The sequence below is a fragment of the Alosa sapidissima genome, chromosome 4, assembly GCF_018492685.1.
Source record: "Alosa sapidissima isolate fAloSap1 chromosome 4, fAloSap1.pri, whole genome shotgun sequence".
NCBI lineage: Eukaryota > Metazoa > Chordata > Actinopteri > Clupeiformes > Clupeidae > Alosa > Alosa sapidissima.
Window position 1 is genome coordinate 39,483,502 of NC_055960.1, and position 17,468 is coordinate 39,500,969.

At 43.8% G+C, this 17,468-nt stretch overlaps 2 protein-coding genes and 1 long non-coding RNA gene across 3 annotated transcripts in view; 2 read left to right on the forward strand and 1 right to left on the reverse strand.

The window, feature by feature from the left end:
• Positions 1–1,278: 1,278 nt before the first annotated feature.
• Positions 1,279–2,441, forward strand: LOC121706674. The gene is made up of 2 exons (XR_006031098.1): positions 1,279–1,411; positions 1,937–2,441. It is a non-coding gene; the product is annotated as an uncharacterized LOC121706674 (long non-coding RNA).
• Positions 2,442–6,984: 4,543 nt separating this feature from the next.
• On the forward strand, positions 6,985–13,354 carry ctsz (cathepsin Z). Its single transcript, XM_042088617.1, has 6 exons — positions 6,985–7,137; positions 8,178–8,341; positions 8,702–8,881; positions 9,129–9,279; positions 11,672–11,837; positions 12,775–13,354. The coding sequence occupies exons 1-6, from the start codon at positions 7,025–7,027 to the stop codon at positions 12,898–12,900; spliced, it is 900 nt and encodes a 299-aa protein (XP_041944551.1). The 5' UTR covers positions 6,985–7,024; the 3' UTR covers positions 12,901–13,354.
• A 1,574-nt stretch (positions 13,355–14,928) lies between these two features.
• Positions 14,929–17,468, reverse strand: part of nelfcd (negative elongation factor complex member C/D) — a 39,311-nt gene continuing 36,771 nt past the window's right edge. The window contains exons 14-15 of the mRNA XM_042088580.1: positions 16,552–16,681; positions 14,929–15,268 (exon numbers count right to left, since the gene is read on the reverse strand). Coding sequence (XP_041944514.1) covers positions 15,234–15,268; positions 16,552–16,681 — 165 coding nt within the window. The 3' untranslated portion in view covers positions 14,929–15,233. The remainder of the gene's footprint in view (positions 15,269–16,551; positions 16,682–17,468) is intronic.

Sequence of the window (17,468 nt, forward strand, 5' to 3'; positions counted from 1 at the left end):
ATTCTAGCAAACCAGCCTGACCAGCTTGACAGGCTGGTCACCAGCATGACCATCTTGCACCAGCTGTATCCCACACAACAGGCTGGTCACACCAGCATGACCAGCTTCCTCAGATGGTCACGCCAGCATATCCAGCTGGTGGCCCAACCAGCTACACCAGCAAAGACCAGCAAGAGCTTGAAGAAAACCAGCAAAGACCAGCTAAAACCAGCTACCAGCATAAGCTGGTTTCTAGCTGTTTTTTTCAGCAGGGATATCAAAAGTTTGCTTGTTGTACCAGTTAACAGAAATAGCTGTTTTGCTGAGACCTGACTCATCTGAGACCTGACTCCTTTTTATCTGATGTCTGACACCTGACTCTGACTCCTTTTCATCTGATGTCTGAGAAAAGACTGTAATTCCGTAAACTTGACAGCAGTTTTCCTGAGCTGATTCCGGATCAGCCATTTCCCTGTGTTCCCACTCACACCCTCCCTGAATGCACTCAGTATCTGAGAGGTCAAAGGTCAGATGTGGAGAGAGGGAACGGGATGGAACAGGACGGCTCCTTAAGGGGGAGAGGTTAGATGTGGAGAGTGCAAACGGGATGGAACAGGACAGCTCAAAGGGACCCAGTGCTGCTCAAAACCTTTCTATATATATACCTATATAATATTGATATATACACACACAATTGAAATGGTAATAATGACAAAGTAATTTTGTTTTTATTTTATACACTTCGGGTGTCCCGCAGGCGGGACAGTTGCAGTTCCCCTCAACAGATTAATCTTACTATGTCTCAATTAAATCTGATCAAAAATGCCCCCCCACCCGCTTTTTGTGCCTCTCTACTTTCTAGCTGCAGTGTATATCGTTTAGCAAGAAGTAGATACAGCATATTGGGTGTTGAAATATTCACCAGAATCCCTGGAAATTGAACATTCATGTTGTTTTGTCCAATATTAGTTGTGCAGATGTAAAATCCATCCTATACCATTGAACCAACAAAGAAAATGCAAATGTAACCCACCTTAAAGTTTGGTTACTAAGACCATAACTTTAGTTTTAGAACAGTTTGAGTTCAATAAATATTTTAATATATAAATAGAATAAATATGAATAAATAGCAAGAAGCTGAGTTTACATGATTATATGTATTTCTTTTTTGGTCTGCTTGAAAGTGCAGGTATTCTAAAATACTTTTATTGTGGTATAGTCATCTCCTAGGTGACGGGTTTGTTTTTTCACTCTCGAGACTCCACTTGAATGAAGAAAATGAATACTAACTTTATCTAACTCTAATCTAACTTTTTCTAAATCTATTGATCGTATTGAATCATCTTAATCTATTGATCGTATTGAATCATCTTACCTTTCCTTATACTCTACTGATTGTTGAAGACCTGTGTTGTTTGAACCTCGAACTCCGGTGAGTTAAAATACTTCGCTAGCATTCTGCTAGCGAGTGATTAGCACCGTTAGCTGATAGTGCATTCAAGTCAATAGGATGATTAGCATGCTAGAAAACTGAGCTAACTAATTAAAAACCAATCGGAGATGCTTTTACTTTATTGTTCTTTTAAGTGCTGCTATTGTAATAATATTGTCTTTAAGTATGTTTTTGAGTAATAGAGAAGTTGTTAATGAATATATTGAATTACATGATTTTAAATATATGATCGTTGGTAGTAACGAACTACTAAGAGATAGGAGACGTTAATATTAGAATGTTTAGAGGAGCCCGCACAGTAGTAGCCTGTGTGTGTGTGTGTGTGAGTGAGAACGGCACCTCTTCTCTCTCATTACCAGCGACGCTAACGTCGTAGTTTGTGCCTAGCTAAGTTAATAGGACTTAATTGAACTGGAATTGTAGTTCAATTGGAATTTAATGATATCTTACAACTTTGATATTGAATATATATCCTTAATTGTATTCTCAAACTGCTGTATGCAGATTGGTTTTTTATGTACACTGGAACACTGGATGGCGAGTCAGTCCCCTTGGATCGATTGAATTGTTCTACCCTTTCATACTGGATAACCAACCCCTTGAACTGCCCTTTCATACTGGATAACCAACCCCTTGAACTGCCCTTTCATACTGGATAACCAACCCCTTGAACTGCCCTTTCATACTGGATAACCAACCCCTTGAACTGCCCTTTCATACTGGATAACCAACCCCTTGGATCTGTTCCCTGGATACAGATAAGCCTTCACACATACACTGGCATTGTACACTCACACCACCTTACCCGGGTATTTCTTTTCTTTTGGACATTTGAGTTTTTAACTATTGATTTGATACTTTGCATTTTTAAGAGCTCTTTTATTATTTTATAGGGTTTTGTATTTATTTACTATTTATTTTCTATTTACTAATATTTCCTCTTCTTTTCTCATAGAGAAAAGATATTCTTGCATTTAATAAACCTGCATTATTTATTTATAACATTTTACATACTGGTGTCCTTGTCAATTTACTCCCCCCTTAATGCCGAACCTAGAACTGGCCTAAACTTAACAGTAACTCATAGAAGCACCTCCTTTGACTTTAAAGTGCAATTTATTATTAAGTAGAGTAGAGGGGTGCTACACAAAAATAGAGATATTTGTGTAATTCCATATTTTGTGTAGTCATTCTATGTCAGAACCCCTGACATACATCCAAATAGTCAACAAGAAACCTTTCATTTGAGACCAGGATTATGCTTCTACAGTAAGAGGTTGCCACACAGTAAGCATTTTATTGTCCTATGGGGAGTTTCCATAGGGCATTTTACAAAACACATGAGCATATCTTGGCAAATAAGGGTCTAAAGTACTCATATTTCAGCCTATATTGATCTACTTTGAGATACAGACTCACAAGACCTGGTAGTGGGCCTCAGTTGTGTTTCCAAGACAAAATAAATGACCCAGAAGGGCAGAATGTGGTAATTTCCAGAGATGTACAAAAAAACTATCATTCTACCCTTTGCCACTCTGACAGTTCACCACACAGTCAATCTATTGGTACCAAAATAATCTACTAGGCCTCTGCTTTCAAAAGTGGTCAAGCACTTGAATATAAGTCAAAGTATGTGGAAACAGGGCCATTGTTAGTAGGCGGTGTGCAATTTGGAGCAAAAACTCAAAATGGGGGGGGGGGGGGGGGTTAGTGTAAAGATAAGTACTACTGATTTGATGCTGATGGTGCACTGTCACTTTAAGAGCATTGTCTACACGGTATTCATAATATTGCCAGCTCCATTCAAATATAGCCTATGGCTAGTCGTCCACAAACTCTAACATTGTTTGTGCCACATTTAGGCCTATAGCACAATATTAACAATGATAAGTATATTAAGTTGGTATAAACAACCTTCATTCCTGTGGAAATAGAAGCATGTAATGATGCTAGCTTGATATTTTCTGTTTGCAATTAAAAGTGAATTATGAACCGATAGCCACCTAGCTATCTGAGTGGAAAGTGTTTCAATTGGCATAGCCTACAAATGCTTACCCTGCTGAAAAAACCAGCCTGACCAGCTAAAGGTGGTTTGCTGGTTGTCCAGCCTATTTGACCACCCTATGATGGTTGACCAGCTAGACCAGCAAATCTCTTGTGAAAACATACCTTCAGCTGGTTTACCCACCTAACGATGGTAATTCAGCTGGTTTTGCTTGTCGTACCACCTCAAGCTGGTCATTTTAGCTGGTGTTGCTGGTCTACACTGCTGGTTTAACTGGCCATGCCAGCTCATGTTGGTCAAACCAGCATGACCATCTTACACCAACAATGTCAAGCTTGGCAGGCTGGTCACCAGCATGACCATCTTGCACCAGCTGTATCCCACAATAAAGGCTGGTCAAACCAGCATGACCAGCTTTCTCAGATGGTCACGCCAGCTTATCCAGCTGTTGGCCTAACCAGCTACACCAGCAAAGACCAGCAAGAGCTGGAAGAAAACCAGCAAAGACCAGCTACCAGCATAAGCTGGTTTTTTTCAGCAGGGTAGTTTAAGGGAGACGGATTATTGAAGACTTCAAGAATCACCAATTCAATTCCATTACACAAAGGCAAAGACCATAGTTCGAATTACAGGGGGTATTGGGGGGTACTATACCCCCCAATGAAGACCCAGTACCCCCCAAAGAGACAGAAATATCAGTTTTGGGAGGGTCAGATATTTTTTCTGATATTGTAAAAAACATATCATTACAGTTGGCTACAATACAAGTCAACTCCTATATTTTCACCAGAGAAAATGTAATGTAAAGCGATTTCAGACACCCCTATTATGGACCTTACCATTTTTAACCACCGTGGCGCTAGAAGGAACAGAGATAGAGAACGACTTCAACTTCTCAAGCAAGTGTCAACGTTAGGTAGATTCCTCCAGTAGCTTAAATTCGGTTTGCTGCTGACGTGCATGGGTAAATATAAGTTGCTAGCAGACGTCTAGCTTGTTGAAAATGTGCTATTTACAACCTTCATGTATTAACGTGTTTTGTTCTTTCATAGCTCATGTCACGTCTTCATACATTTAATTACCGGCTACTTACCTGCTACTTACCCACTGAGGCTAGTAAAGTGGACCTTGGTTAGATACCAAGGTTAGTTAGCAAGATAATTCTCTATTTAAATCATTTATTATTATTATTTTACATTGTGGTGAGGTAAAATCTATTGTCATTTCCAAGGAGATTAATTCCAGTCCATAGCCTAGGTGTCCATTAATCTTGAATAAATTATTGTGCCCTTTTGAAATTAGTTTGGCACAGATGCTGTGTTGTTTTTATATTAAGCACAAGAGGTTCTGATGTAGCTACTGTAAGCCTACATAACATCAGTGAAACCTGTGGAAACATAAAAAGAGCCAAGTAGCCTAGGCTAAATAGTACAGCTATTATTTCATATTTTTAGTTCAATAAATGTAGTTTCATCTGAACCCTGATACTATCTTAATGAAACTAGGATTTGATTTTATTCAGAGACACTATGAGGAAAAGGAAAGTGTATGTGTGCATGTGTATATGTGACTCATTTGTACAGTAGGATACTGTAGTGTTAATGACACCCAGCTTGTTCTGGTTATTGGATTCTTGTAGGTTACCGCTCTGTAGGCTAGTTTTTCTATGGCAGTATGTTTTTTCATAGTATGCTCCTTAATCACATTAAAGATTGCTCAGGTTTCACATATCTCTAAGCAATTGTGTTGATTTGACACTGATTACCATAGACTATAACGGAAAATTGGTTTCTGTTTATATGAGAGGGTTAGGGTCTTACCTCCAGGTGTTATGAAATCTAAAAATAAACCAAATCAATATTTCATGAAATAGGCAATAGGCTTGTAAAGGTATTACTTTTACTAGTAATTAGAATTGTATTTCAGTGCACTTAACTTCTAACTTTTGAGAGTTGATCAAAACAGTTCTCTTTTGGATATACAGTATAATAACAATGAGATATTCTGTAGACTACTGATTATCAGTTTGTCGCATGTTTAGACCTTGTATGTGTGTTGCACAACACATGTTGCACTTGGCGATCACGGTGGGGATTGATATGGTAGTGGACCATGATGGTCATAGAAGAAGTGAAGGAGCAGTACCCCCCAATTATGGTGGGGTCATTCACACTCTGGCAAAGAGCACTCTTCATATTCTATCACAGTCCAAATCACAGTGCGTGCAGCCTATGTCAAAGTGCCCCCACATTTTATAAATGGTCAGTGTGAACCGGATAACTCCGCAATCTTGTGTTGTTTTTGTTGATCTCATGATTTCCTTTTAAACGTTTCTTATATTAAAAAGGTGAAATCAATTACCAACAATGACGCCAGCTGGAAACTTCCACACTCTCTCCCTCTCGTTCCCAATTAAAACGAGTAGCATAACGTTCAAGTTAGATCTGCTGCATAGGCTAATGGAGACTGAGAGGACCCAAAAAGTATCATCGTTATGTAAGATGCTGTTGCTGCATTTTGACATTGTAATCATTCTCTAAGAGTGAAAAGCAGTTTGCATTAAAGCTTCTCTGGCTAAATTGCGCCCCTTCTGCCCCATGGTGTCGTGCGCACAGTGCGAGATGCGCGTGGTTGCGGAGGCACTGGACACTTTGTTCCAGGTGCGTTTACAGTAGCCTACTATTGACAAGTTAACAAGGCCGATGAGCTGTGATTGAAAATGCCGATGAGCTGTGATTGAAGTGGTGCTGTCCCTGACGGGACAAATTCGGGACGGTCACTTTGGAGTGTGTGTGTGTGTGTGTATAGGTAGTCCATAGCTCAGTAGCCTAGCACTTTGGAGAGGTGTGTGTGTGTGTGTGTAAGTATCGGTAGTCCATAGCTCAGTAGTTCTCAAACTTTTTCTGTCGGTCTGTTTCTGACTCCCGTGTTTGCCGCTAGGGTGCGTCTAGATTTCTGGCTATGTGTGGAGCTATTTTGTTTTGAATCTGATCTTTTGTCATGATGATCTGGCCCAGGATTTTGCAAGTATATGTGACAACAGGCCTACAAATGTAGGCAACTGTGCCACAATGATGTCTGTGCAGCAGTAAGATATTTTCTACATTATAGACATTTTGACCATGAACTAACCCTCTCCCAGCGTTTCAGTAGTGAAGTCAAGCATGCCTGCCGCCAGGTCTGCCGCTATTTGCGATAACAGTAAACTACACTTTAAACGAACAACTTTAAACAATGAAGTTTAAAAAGGAACCAAAAATATCAACGTAATTGTAAAATATCTGGTTTACACTGCCGGTAGGCTAAATCGGGCGTGTGTGCTTTCAGATCAACTGATGTCCGTGCGTTTCACAAGTTTCACTTCTCTCAGTCCGCCACTCAAATACTGCAGCTGCAGCAGCAGTCGGGAACTCAAAACAACATCGTCACATCATGTGGCCGAGGCATGAAAATCACCTGAATTTTACCATCTAATTAAAATCACTTGTGTGTGCATCGTCTCCAGCCCTGGGTCCCGCCCCCGAGGAAAGAGCGTCTATATAACGCCGCGGAGTCAGTATCGGTCATATGACTGCGCGCGTCTCAACATGGCTCGACTCATGCTGTTTATGTGTTTGCTGTCCGGAGCGCTAGCCGGGCGGTATTTTAACGAGAACCAACCATGCTACAAACCCCTGCGTCGAGACCGGCTGGTGGTGAAGTCAGTATCTAACTCTTTACCGTTTCTTACCGTAGATATTTGTTTTAAGAAATAATGGTAACCAGTTAAAGAAAGACGGTTGGTGTTAACCGAGTGTACTTGCTTACGTAGGCGGTTCTTGGCTATGTTTTCTAGGCAACATTTGAAGTAACTAAAGTTAGAGCGATAACTGTTTTTTGAAACTGAATTTAGTCGTGCATTCTTTAGCTGGTTGTTTTCAAGTTAACTATATGAAATTGTATTTGACGCAACTTTAGACTACAATAAGTGATTTTAGGGGAACTATTGTTAGTGTTGTGGTCGAGTTGGGTTTCCCCAAGACGAAGCAAGGCGAGCCTAGCTATATTCGGCCTACAGTCTCCCTTAATCACAGCACGGTTGTCCAACTTCGGAACATGTGGAGAAATAAATGTGTGAAAAGCGTTGAGTTTTCAGTGCTTTGATTGACCCTTGATCACATTGGGCTGGAGTGAACTGGTGGTGGTTCCTTGCATGTCAACTTGACGCTGCCAGAAAACCAAATCACTGTGTCGACTGCGTGCTGCCCCCTCTGACCAAACTGTGCAATCTCTTTGGCTCTAGGACGTCATTCAGTCACTCAGTCATTCAGCAGGCAGCTCATGTCGTGAAAATTCGGCGCTTGAAATCTATAAGAGAGAGCAGATTGCTGAAAAGGTAGCAAAACGGCGTGACGTGACCCTTCCGTTCGGCGCTGGGCTCGCTAGCATGGGGAGAGGCATTAGTTCGGTGTGTTCGCTACTCTGCCTGGAGAGTTTACTGCACACACTCCTAAGATTCCCACTGCATGGCCTCCTGTGGAGTGTGTGTGTGGACGCTTGGTGCTTGTGACTGGCCTGTGTGTGTATCCTGATGAGTGTGAACAGCCTTTCTGCCAGAGACCTGTGTGTGTTGACTGGTTTTTTTTCTGGCCAGTGGTCTCCAGAGGTGTTGGTTCCGTGCTTGTTTGAGGCGTGTAGTGGTGTGCTGAGTGGTGGTGCGTTGCCGTGGCTGACCTCTGACCTCGTTGTGTGCACCTGCAGGACTGCTCCGAGGCCGCACGAGTACCTGAACGTGGCACAGCTGCCCAAGGCTTGGGACTGGAGGAACATCAACGGGACAAACTACGTCAGCACCACCCGCAACCAGCACATCCCCCAGTACTGCGGATCCTGCTGGGCCCACGGCAGCACCAGCGCCATGGCGGGTGAGACGCACAGACGCACGCACGCAGACACAGACAGACAGACAGGTCTGCGTGCACGCGTCTGTGTCTGCGTGCGTGCGTCTGTGTCTGCGTGCGCGTGTCTGTGTCTGTGTCACACAGACACAGACACGTGCACGCAGACGCACGCACACAGACGCGCACGCAGACACAGACGCACACACAGAGCTACACTTAACTTTAGTGTCATTGTGGTGGGGTGGGGGGAGGAAACACACACGTTTCTAGGAAGGTTCTTTTGATCATGACTGGGGTATTTTTAACTAGTGGGCTGCTTGTGAGGCTTCCTTCCATTCTGGTTGTGCTTTATAGTGTGTGTGTGTGTGTGTGTGTTCCCTGCAGACCGCATTAACATCCTGCGTAAGGGGGCGTGGCCTTCAGCCTACCTGTCGGTGCAGCACGTGATTGACTGCGGTGAGGCGGGGTCTTGTCACGGCGGTGACCACTCTGGCGTGTGGGAGTACGCACACACACACGGCATCCCCGACGAGACCTGCAACAACTACCAGGCCAAGGATCAGAGTACGCCACACACACACACACACACACACACACACACAGCATCCCTGACGAGACCTGCAACAACTACCAGGCCAAGGATCACAGTACGCCACACAGACACACACACAAAAAAATAAAATAAAAATAATTTTACCCACAAGCTCACCTAGAACAGTCCCAACCCACCAGTTAAGAAACGCTGCTTTGATTATTTAGGCTCAACCTTTAGATTGTAGCCCTTTAACAAAGTGTGTGTGTGTTTGTGCAGAATGTAAGCCCTTTAACCAGTGCGGCACCTGCACCACCTTTGGCGTGTGTAACGTGGTGACGAACTTCACTCTGTGGAAGGTGGGAGACTTTGGTCCTGTCAACGGCTTGGAGAAGATGAAGGCGGAGCTATATGCCCGCGGGCCAATCAGGTATGGATCAGCAGGTGCTGGCTCAACCCTCTGTGTGACTGGTCATGAGTTAGAATGAAGACAGTAAATAGGTGTGTTTGACTTGAGGCACATCTGACTTGTTGTGATGCATGCTGGGTTGAACACAATGCATACTGGGATGGACGCACTGCTTACTGGTTAGAAATTCTGTCCGACTTCTGTCAGCCGGGGAGGGACTAATCACCATGTCACATGACCATATAAAATCGCGGGAGTCTTGGCCTGCAGAGATCTTCAGTTGCCTTCCAGGATCTGCACGAGCTGAAACACGCCCTCATGACATCAGTTCAAAGGCGTGATGGGGCCATTTGGGAGGAATCTCCTCATGACTATTTTGACGGGAGTCTCATGCTGCTTCCTTATGTTGGAATATGCGAAAATGAACAGAAATGGAAGGGATACCTTCTTATACGTGGTAGGCTAGCCCAGGGGTTCCCAAACTTTTCCACGACAAGGCCCCCCAAATACCACTAGGTTCTGGCCAAGGACCCCCTTGATGTGTTATTAAACCCATCGACAATACCACGGCAAATGTAAAAATACACTAAGCTAATCCTAATAATTATTTTAGCCACAAGCACTTTGCGATAGAGCATACAGTGTGTAAAAATTCTATTTGGGGCTTTCTGCTATATGAGAGCTATCACTCTACTATTATTCAGTCATTATCATGGGAAATATAATGTCCAGATATGCGACACAATATTCTAATGGCATTGTATAACAACCCTCATAGTAATTATTGTTAGTTATTATTATAACAACCCTCATAGTAATTATTGTTAGTTATTATTATAACAACCCTCATAGTAATTATTGTTAGTTATTATTATAACAACCCTCATAGTAATTATTGTTAGTTATTATAATAACAGCCCTCATAGTAATTATTGTTGTCATAGTAATTATTGTTGTTGTCATAGTAATTATTGTTGTTGTCATAGTAATTATTGTTGTCATAGTAATTATTGTTGTTGTCATAGTAATGGGTATATTTTACATTTTCAAATGTATTTATTTGTTTTATTTTTCCTTCCAACTTGCTGAGGCCCCCCCTCACGTGCCCCCCCCCCCCACACACACACTTTGAAAACCACTGGGCTAGCCTACTGAAAACGTTTGGATATTCTGTTATTTTCTGCTGTTGGTTAAATAGATAGACACACATATAGGGGGCTTGATATTGAATTGATGTGCTACAATGCAGGCCTGTTAACTGTATGACAACAGTGGTTTATTTAAACTACATCATAAGAATTTATTTTGTCAGTCATCATGCTCATTTGAATGAGTAAGAATGAAAGTTATGCTGTATTTATTGCAAACAAAATTCCGCGATGTCTCCCACGTGTCACGTCAGGCAGATTGTAGCCTGTCTGTCCGGGATGAGCTGCCCTCTGTTGTAGCTCCTCCCGGCTAGCCTCTGAAGATACGTTTACGTAGAAAGCCAGACCAGGGGCCTGTACTACGAAGCGGGGTTACTGGCTTATCTGGGGAACTTCGAGAGTAACTTGATCACGTGTGGCGTAACTTCCCGATTAACCCGTACTACGAAAGCTGGATAGGTTTTAACCGAGGTATGCTGCCATGGCAATTTACGCTGCATCTCAAACCTGCTCCGACCAGGTTATGTTCTTGGTTAACCCGAGGTTTCCGTTAACCACACCCTTTATAAGTACCACCCCTCCACTAACAATTTGAGACAATGTCGCCGTACCTGGATGATCCATACGACATTAGAGCGCAAATCGTGAGGGACTCTCTTCGCAGGGCGAGGGGTTTTAGAGACCGCCATATATAGAACTGAAAATAGGCAATTTAATTATTTCACCTCATTTTATACATTCCGCAAGCTATTAATCCTCCGTAACACATATTTGAAGAACATGTGGAAATAAAACTTTACTTTTAGGCATTTAGGCTACCCGATCTGCAATACGTTGCCAACAGCCTTGCCTTGCTTTGTTCACTGCCGACGTATTTGATTTTTGTCGTAGAGTGGGTTTTAATTCCTCATAACATGTCATAATTGTGCATTCCTCATCCGTAAAATAAGGTGATCGCATCATCACTGAAAGTGGTGACTTGCGCTGCAACCCGCCCCTTTTTATGTGAACGCGCACAAACTCCAATTGGGTTAACCCTGGCTCAACAAATCAACTTCATAATCAGCATCGTAGTGTTTTGTCAACCCCGGTTTAACAAAGTAACCCTGGGTTACATCTGGGTAGGTTAAGCTACCTTCGTAGTACAGGCCCCAGGTCAGACTCAGTCCATCTCAAACAAGCCTATTGTCATGGTAACGAAGGTGCTTGTGTTTGTGGCGAATGCTGATTGGGTATGATGTAGTGATGGTGCTTGTGTCCTGCAGCTGTGGTATCATGGCAACTGACAAGCTGGACGCCTACACGGGAGGTCTGTACTCAGAGTACGTGGAGCAGCCCTACATCAACCACATCGTGTCTGTGGCCGGCTGGGGAGTGGACGAGTCTGGAGTCGAGTATTGGATCGTACGCAACTCCTGGGGGGAGCCTTGGGTGAGTGTGTGTGTGTGTGTGTGTGTGTGGCCAGAGCCTGGTCCTATAGGAGTGGTGCATGGTCACTACCTAGAACCTTGGGGGGGGGGGGGGGGGGGGGTACGTTAAGTGATACTACGATTGCAGTTATGTGATATATTTGTCAAACTAGGCTTTCAGCTCAGATCTGTGCGCGTTCTCGGTGTTGGGATGACTTTGGCCAATCGTGTAACGTGAAGACTCACACAACCGCCTCTTTAAAAACAATTACTTCCGCATTCATGAGCGATAGCTTAATCTACACTGCGGTCATTTTTTGTGTCTAACCTATAACATCAAATAAATCAATTGTCATCAGTTGTTGTATGGTATGCACGTCCATAGTGGGATATTTGCACGCAGAGCACTATTAAAGCGCATTCGAGATCCAAAATGTTAGTAGAGGCGGAGCTCCACCTGTAAGATATATGACAGAATCCTACACGTGAGAACTTTGTTTTTAAGACAATTGATTGGTCAGTGTGCGGTAGATTACACGATTTGAGCTATAACTTAGCACATAACCTCCTCCCGACCAGGTTTGGTTGACAGCATAAGATACCATGGTGATATAGCGACACTAAAACAGATCCACTTTCGTGTCACATCATACCCTGGCTTTGAGCGCAACATACCTCGCTAACCCACTAATCGAGATTCGTCGTACACCCCACAGAAGATGTCATTGACGCTATGGTTGGTGTTTTATGCCCCCAACGTTGTCTTAAAGGCAGCGCTGCCTGGAAGGTGCTATGGTTAGGCATGGGTTAAGGTTAGGGTTGGGGTTAGGTTTAGGATTAGGTGCCTTAAGTCAGCGATGGCAGCGCTGCATGGAAGACGTTGGGGGCATAAAACACCATAGAGCGGTGGAGACTAGACGGTTTTGTTTGACGCGTGCTCTCTGTTCTGCTGTCTGTAGGGGGAGAAGGGCTGGCTGCGTATAGTCACCAGTAATTACAAGGGCGGCAGCGGCAGCCAGTACAACTTGGCCCTGGAGGAGGACTGCATGTACGGAGACCCCATTGTGCCCAAGAACTACATGTGAGACACACCTGCGTGGAACTACATGTGAAACGCACACCTTTGTGACCACTGATGATTTTTTCCAGAGACTCTCAGGCAGGAGGCTTTAAACAGTACTGTTGTGTTTTTTAAAAAAAAAAAAAAAAAATTGTGTTTTTGTCGTTACTCTGAGAGCGTAGCAGTTGTGGTCTTGACCACTGCACTATCAGGAAAGGGAAATCTTAATCATGTTCTTACTGACTAGCTGCTGATCGCTGGCCTGGTTCTTTACCGTTAAAGGGATGTGAGGATGTTGTGCCAGTATGTTGTGTGTGGCTGTGTTGCCTTAATGCTGTGGCCATGTTGGGCATCAACCTGCCTTCTGCCAAAGATGCCAGTATGGCGGCTGCACTGTTCATATTCATGTGCTCTATCTGAAGCACTTGTGTTCATGTGGTATTATCTGTCAACATGTGTAATAAAAGCCTCCTTCACACGTTCTGGTCATTTTCTGTTTGTGTTGACGGGGAGAGTGATGTTGGGTCCCAATTGGTTCTTTCAGAGGAACGCTAACGCACAGAGATGCTAAACTAACAGCTTTCCCCTAAAGGCATCACAGCCTGCTCTGGTTGTCTTGGTACTGGAGCAGTTATGATTATGGGTGTGACGATCTCGTGATTCTACAATGTTACAATATTTATCGTTGTCAAGGTGAACATATGTTACGGACTGAACCTCAATCCGCAACATAAATGAGACTGCAACAACCAGAGGGCTCCAGTCTAGGGTTTTTTAATACAAAAATAGAATTTACAATAACTAAGAATAAATAATTGTCAGTTCAAAGTCTGAGTTAATGGCGTCCGTGAGAAGCAGGGACCGTGCAGCTCAGTCGGCAAGAGCAGGAACAAAGGCGTGGGTTGGACCATCTAGCTCAGGCATGCGCACAAGCATCCTCTTCACCTGTGCACAGGTATGTTTTTTTTATAGGCCCACAGCCAGATCTCAGGACACTGGTTGGCCCAGAGATAATTAGCAGGGGCTCTGAATAAGTACGTACCCATGTCCACTTGAGTGCGCGCGCACACACACGCACACGCACACACACACAATGGTTTGGCTCGCAGTCATCGTGGAAATGACCCTAGGGGTGAAATTCACGCTTTAACTTTGGCGTCAATATGAGCATGCAATCGCTTAGTCATGTCATAGCTTTCTAGTCTACCATGGACGGTTACGATTTTATGGCTTACACTCCAGTTGTCAATAGAGAAATTGGATTATATTCTTACTTCCGCAATCGGCTGTGGGCGGGACTGTTGCGGTCTATAGACCTCTTATTCCAATTTGTTGCATTTTTATGCTAGCTTAATTTTTGTGGTAGAAAAATCCAACCCAATATCGTGTATTACCTTATCTCGTCTCGTTCTCATGAACCCAATATCGTGTATTCTCATCTCGTGGGCTGAGTGTATCGTCACACCCCTAGTTATGACGCATAGACCTCTGAAGTTCACCTACAAAAAAAGCTGCTGTCTGCCCATCAGCAGGTTCGGGTCCATGTGATGTTTCCTACTGTATGGGGAAAACTGCATGAGAATTTGGAATAACTGCACCCGTCTAATTGTTGCGGTGACCAAGTCCTACGCACTTCTGTGGCTCCTCTCTGGTATGGTGTAATTGTGTGTGTGTGTACATTTTATATTTTTCAATGCACATTTTTTTTTAGAAATGTAATGGACAAAAAGACCAAGACTGATAATCTGGTGCTGAATGAGTTCATTTTAAAGTTTTTCATTGAAATATTCTAGATTGCTACTGCTGTAACAAATAACCGAAAATGACATCCTGGAAGTTTTTTTCTACTTGTGGTGCATTTTGACAGAAGCACAGGCGCCTGCACAGAGCAGCTCTACCACTCGAGATCTTCTCCACTTTATTCACAGCGCATGTTAGGACATGATATCGTAAGGAGATGTGGAACCAAAGTGGATACGAATCAGACAGATTCTCCTCACACTCGCGCACACACACACACAAACAAGCACACACAAAAAAACACACATGCCTCTTTTTCCACAATCAGCACCTTTATTACAGGCGTCATCACTGGAATACAAAATGTTACATAAAAAAAAACACACACACTGTATGGAAACCTCCCTGCCAAACACACACTCCAGTCTTTAGCTGAAGACAGATTCTCTTCATGCACGCACACACACACACACACAGGTAGTCATAGACGCTCACACACGTGAAGAATCTCACAGCTGATACAGAGTTCAATCCTCGCTGTTGCTCTGATGCCTGGGCACTGGCCTCCCTGTGACAGCACAGCCAGCTCCGTTCTCATTGGTTAACTGCTGGAATGCCTCAGTTGATCATGATGAAGTTGGACTTACAGTGAGCTGGAAGAGAACAGCAGCCAATCACATTGCGGCAATTCATGAGCGTGCGTGTGTCTGCGCGCATGTGTTTGAGTGTGTGTGTGCGTGCGTGCGTGCGTGTGCATGTGAGTGTGTTTGTGTGTGCGCGCCTGTGTGTTTGTGTGTGTTTATGTGCGTGCGTGCGAGGGTGAACAATTTTTCGGGACTCACGGTATTCCATGCACCCAAAGACTGCGAGGCATTTCGTTTTAGAAAAGAGAACCACTTACAACTCACAATACGTTTGTTGATTGGCTGCTCTGCGGCTAGCAGTAGCCAATCAGAGCAAGAGCAGCTGAAGAGGGTAAGACACTAATGCAGGCTCTCTCCAGGCTCCACACAGGTTAGTCTGCCTATTAGCCTGAGCCAGCTGTTCCCAAACGTTTTCCCGCGTACCACCACCTACATCCTGACTCGGCTTGCGTACCACCACCTACATCCTGACTCGGCTTGCGTACCACCACCTACATCCTGACTCGGCTTGCGTACCCCCACCATCCGACACATAAAAACATTGCACATTCTATTGACGCATTCCAGGCATCAAGTTTAATTAGCCGTCCTCCATGATAAATAATAAAATCAAAATGTGCAACTGGTCTATGAGCTCTCACTCTAAAAAACAGTGTGTTTCATAATGTTGTTCTTCACAAAGAACAAAGGGAACCTAGGCTTAATATTTTAATTTTTAACACTCCAACATTGCCCTTTTCATGTCTAGTGCCCCCTAGTGGATGCTCACGTACCACCGTTTGGGAATCCGTGGCCTTGGTTACTTAGTATGCGGAAGGCAGCGATTCTTTTAACCACACTCACACATACACACACACACACACACACACACACACACACACACACACACTACCCTAAAGCCATAAATGTGTTTTGTGTGCGAGAAGCACATAGTATAGTATAGTTTAGTCTAGGCCTGCAGGTAACGCATGCTTTATGAGGGCAACAGAGTCTGATAACGTTAGACGACATGCTTTATAACGTTAGACGACATAGGGAACAAAACGGGAGCAGGACAGGATTCGGGAGTCTTTCTGTCGGGATTTTGCGGGGCGGGACTTTTTTTGGGGGGGCAGTCACGTGATCGGGATATGACGGGAGTATTTTCGTGGACTCGGGATGGGATGGGAGCGACAATTGATTCCTGTGTCACCCTGTGTGTGTCTCTGTGTGTGTCTCTGTGTGTGTGTGTGTGTCTCTCTCTCTCTGTGTGTGTGTGAGAGTGCGCGTGTCTGCGTGTGTGCGTGCCTCACCGATAAACTCGGCCACAGGGTCGTGTTCCCCCTCGGTGCGGATGGTCCCAGCGATGCTGTCGTTCTCCAGGATGGGGAGGAAAAGCTGCACAAAGTCTGACGTGTATGGAGGAGCAATCACATCCAGCACCTGCACAACACACACACCAACTCTCAGTGAGTGTGAGTGTGTGTGTGTGTACCTCTGTGATGAAGTATCTGATGAGGGAAATGTGTGTGTGTGTGTGTGTGTGTGTGTGTGTATACCTCTGTGATAAAGTATCTGATGAGGGAAATGTGTGTCTGTGTGTGTGTGTGTGTGTGTGTGTGTGTGTGTGTACCTCTGTGATAAAGTATCTGATGAGGGAAATGTGTGTGTGTGTGTGTGTGTGTACCTCTGTGATAAAGTATCTGATGAGGGAAATGTGTGTGTGTGTGTATACCTCTGTGATAAAGGGAGGGAGATGTCCGTGTGTGTGTGTGTGTGTGTGTGTGTGTATACCTCTGTGATGAAGTATCTGATGAGGGAGATGTCCGTGTTGAGTGTGTGTGTGTGTGTGTGTGTGTATACCTGTGTATATAGTGTAGTGTAGTATAGTGTAGTATAGTGTAGTATAGGCCTGCAGGTAACGCATGTATAGTGTAGTATAGTGTAGTGTAGTGTGTGTATACCTCTGTGATGAAGTATCTGATGAGGGAGATGTCCGTGTTGAGTGTGTGTGTGTATGTGTGTGTGTGTCTGTGTGTGTGTGTTAGGGCTGTCACTTTTGTGAAAAAATCGTGTTCGATTTTTGAGACATAAGTGTTCATTGAATCGATTGTAAAATCGATGTTTCATGTCTAAAGACGTTTCCATTTTCAACGCCAAATATAGGCCAATTCACAAACAACTAACAGACATTAACGTAAAGAGGGCGCTTGTAGACGCAAGCCAGCAA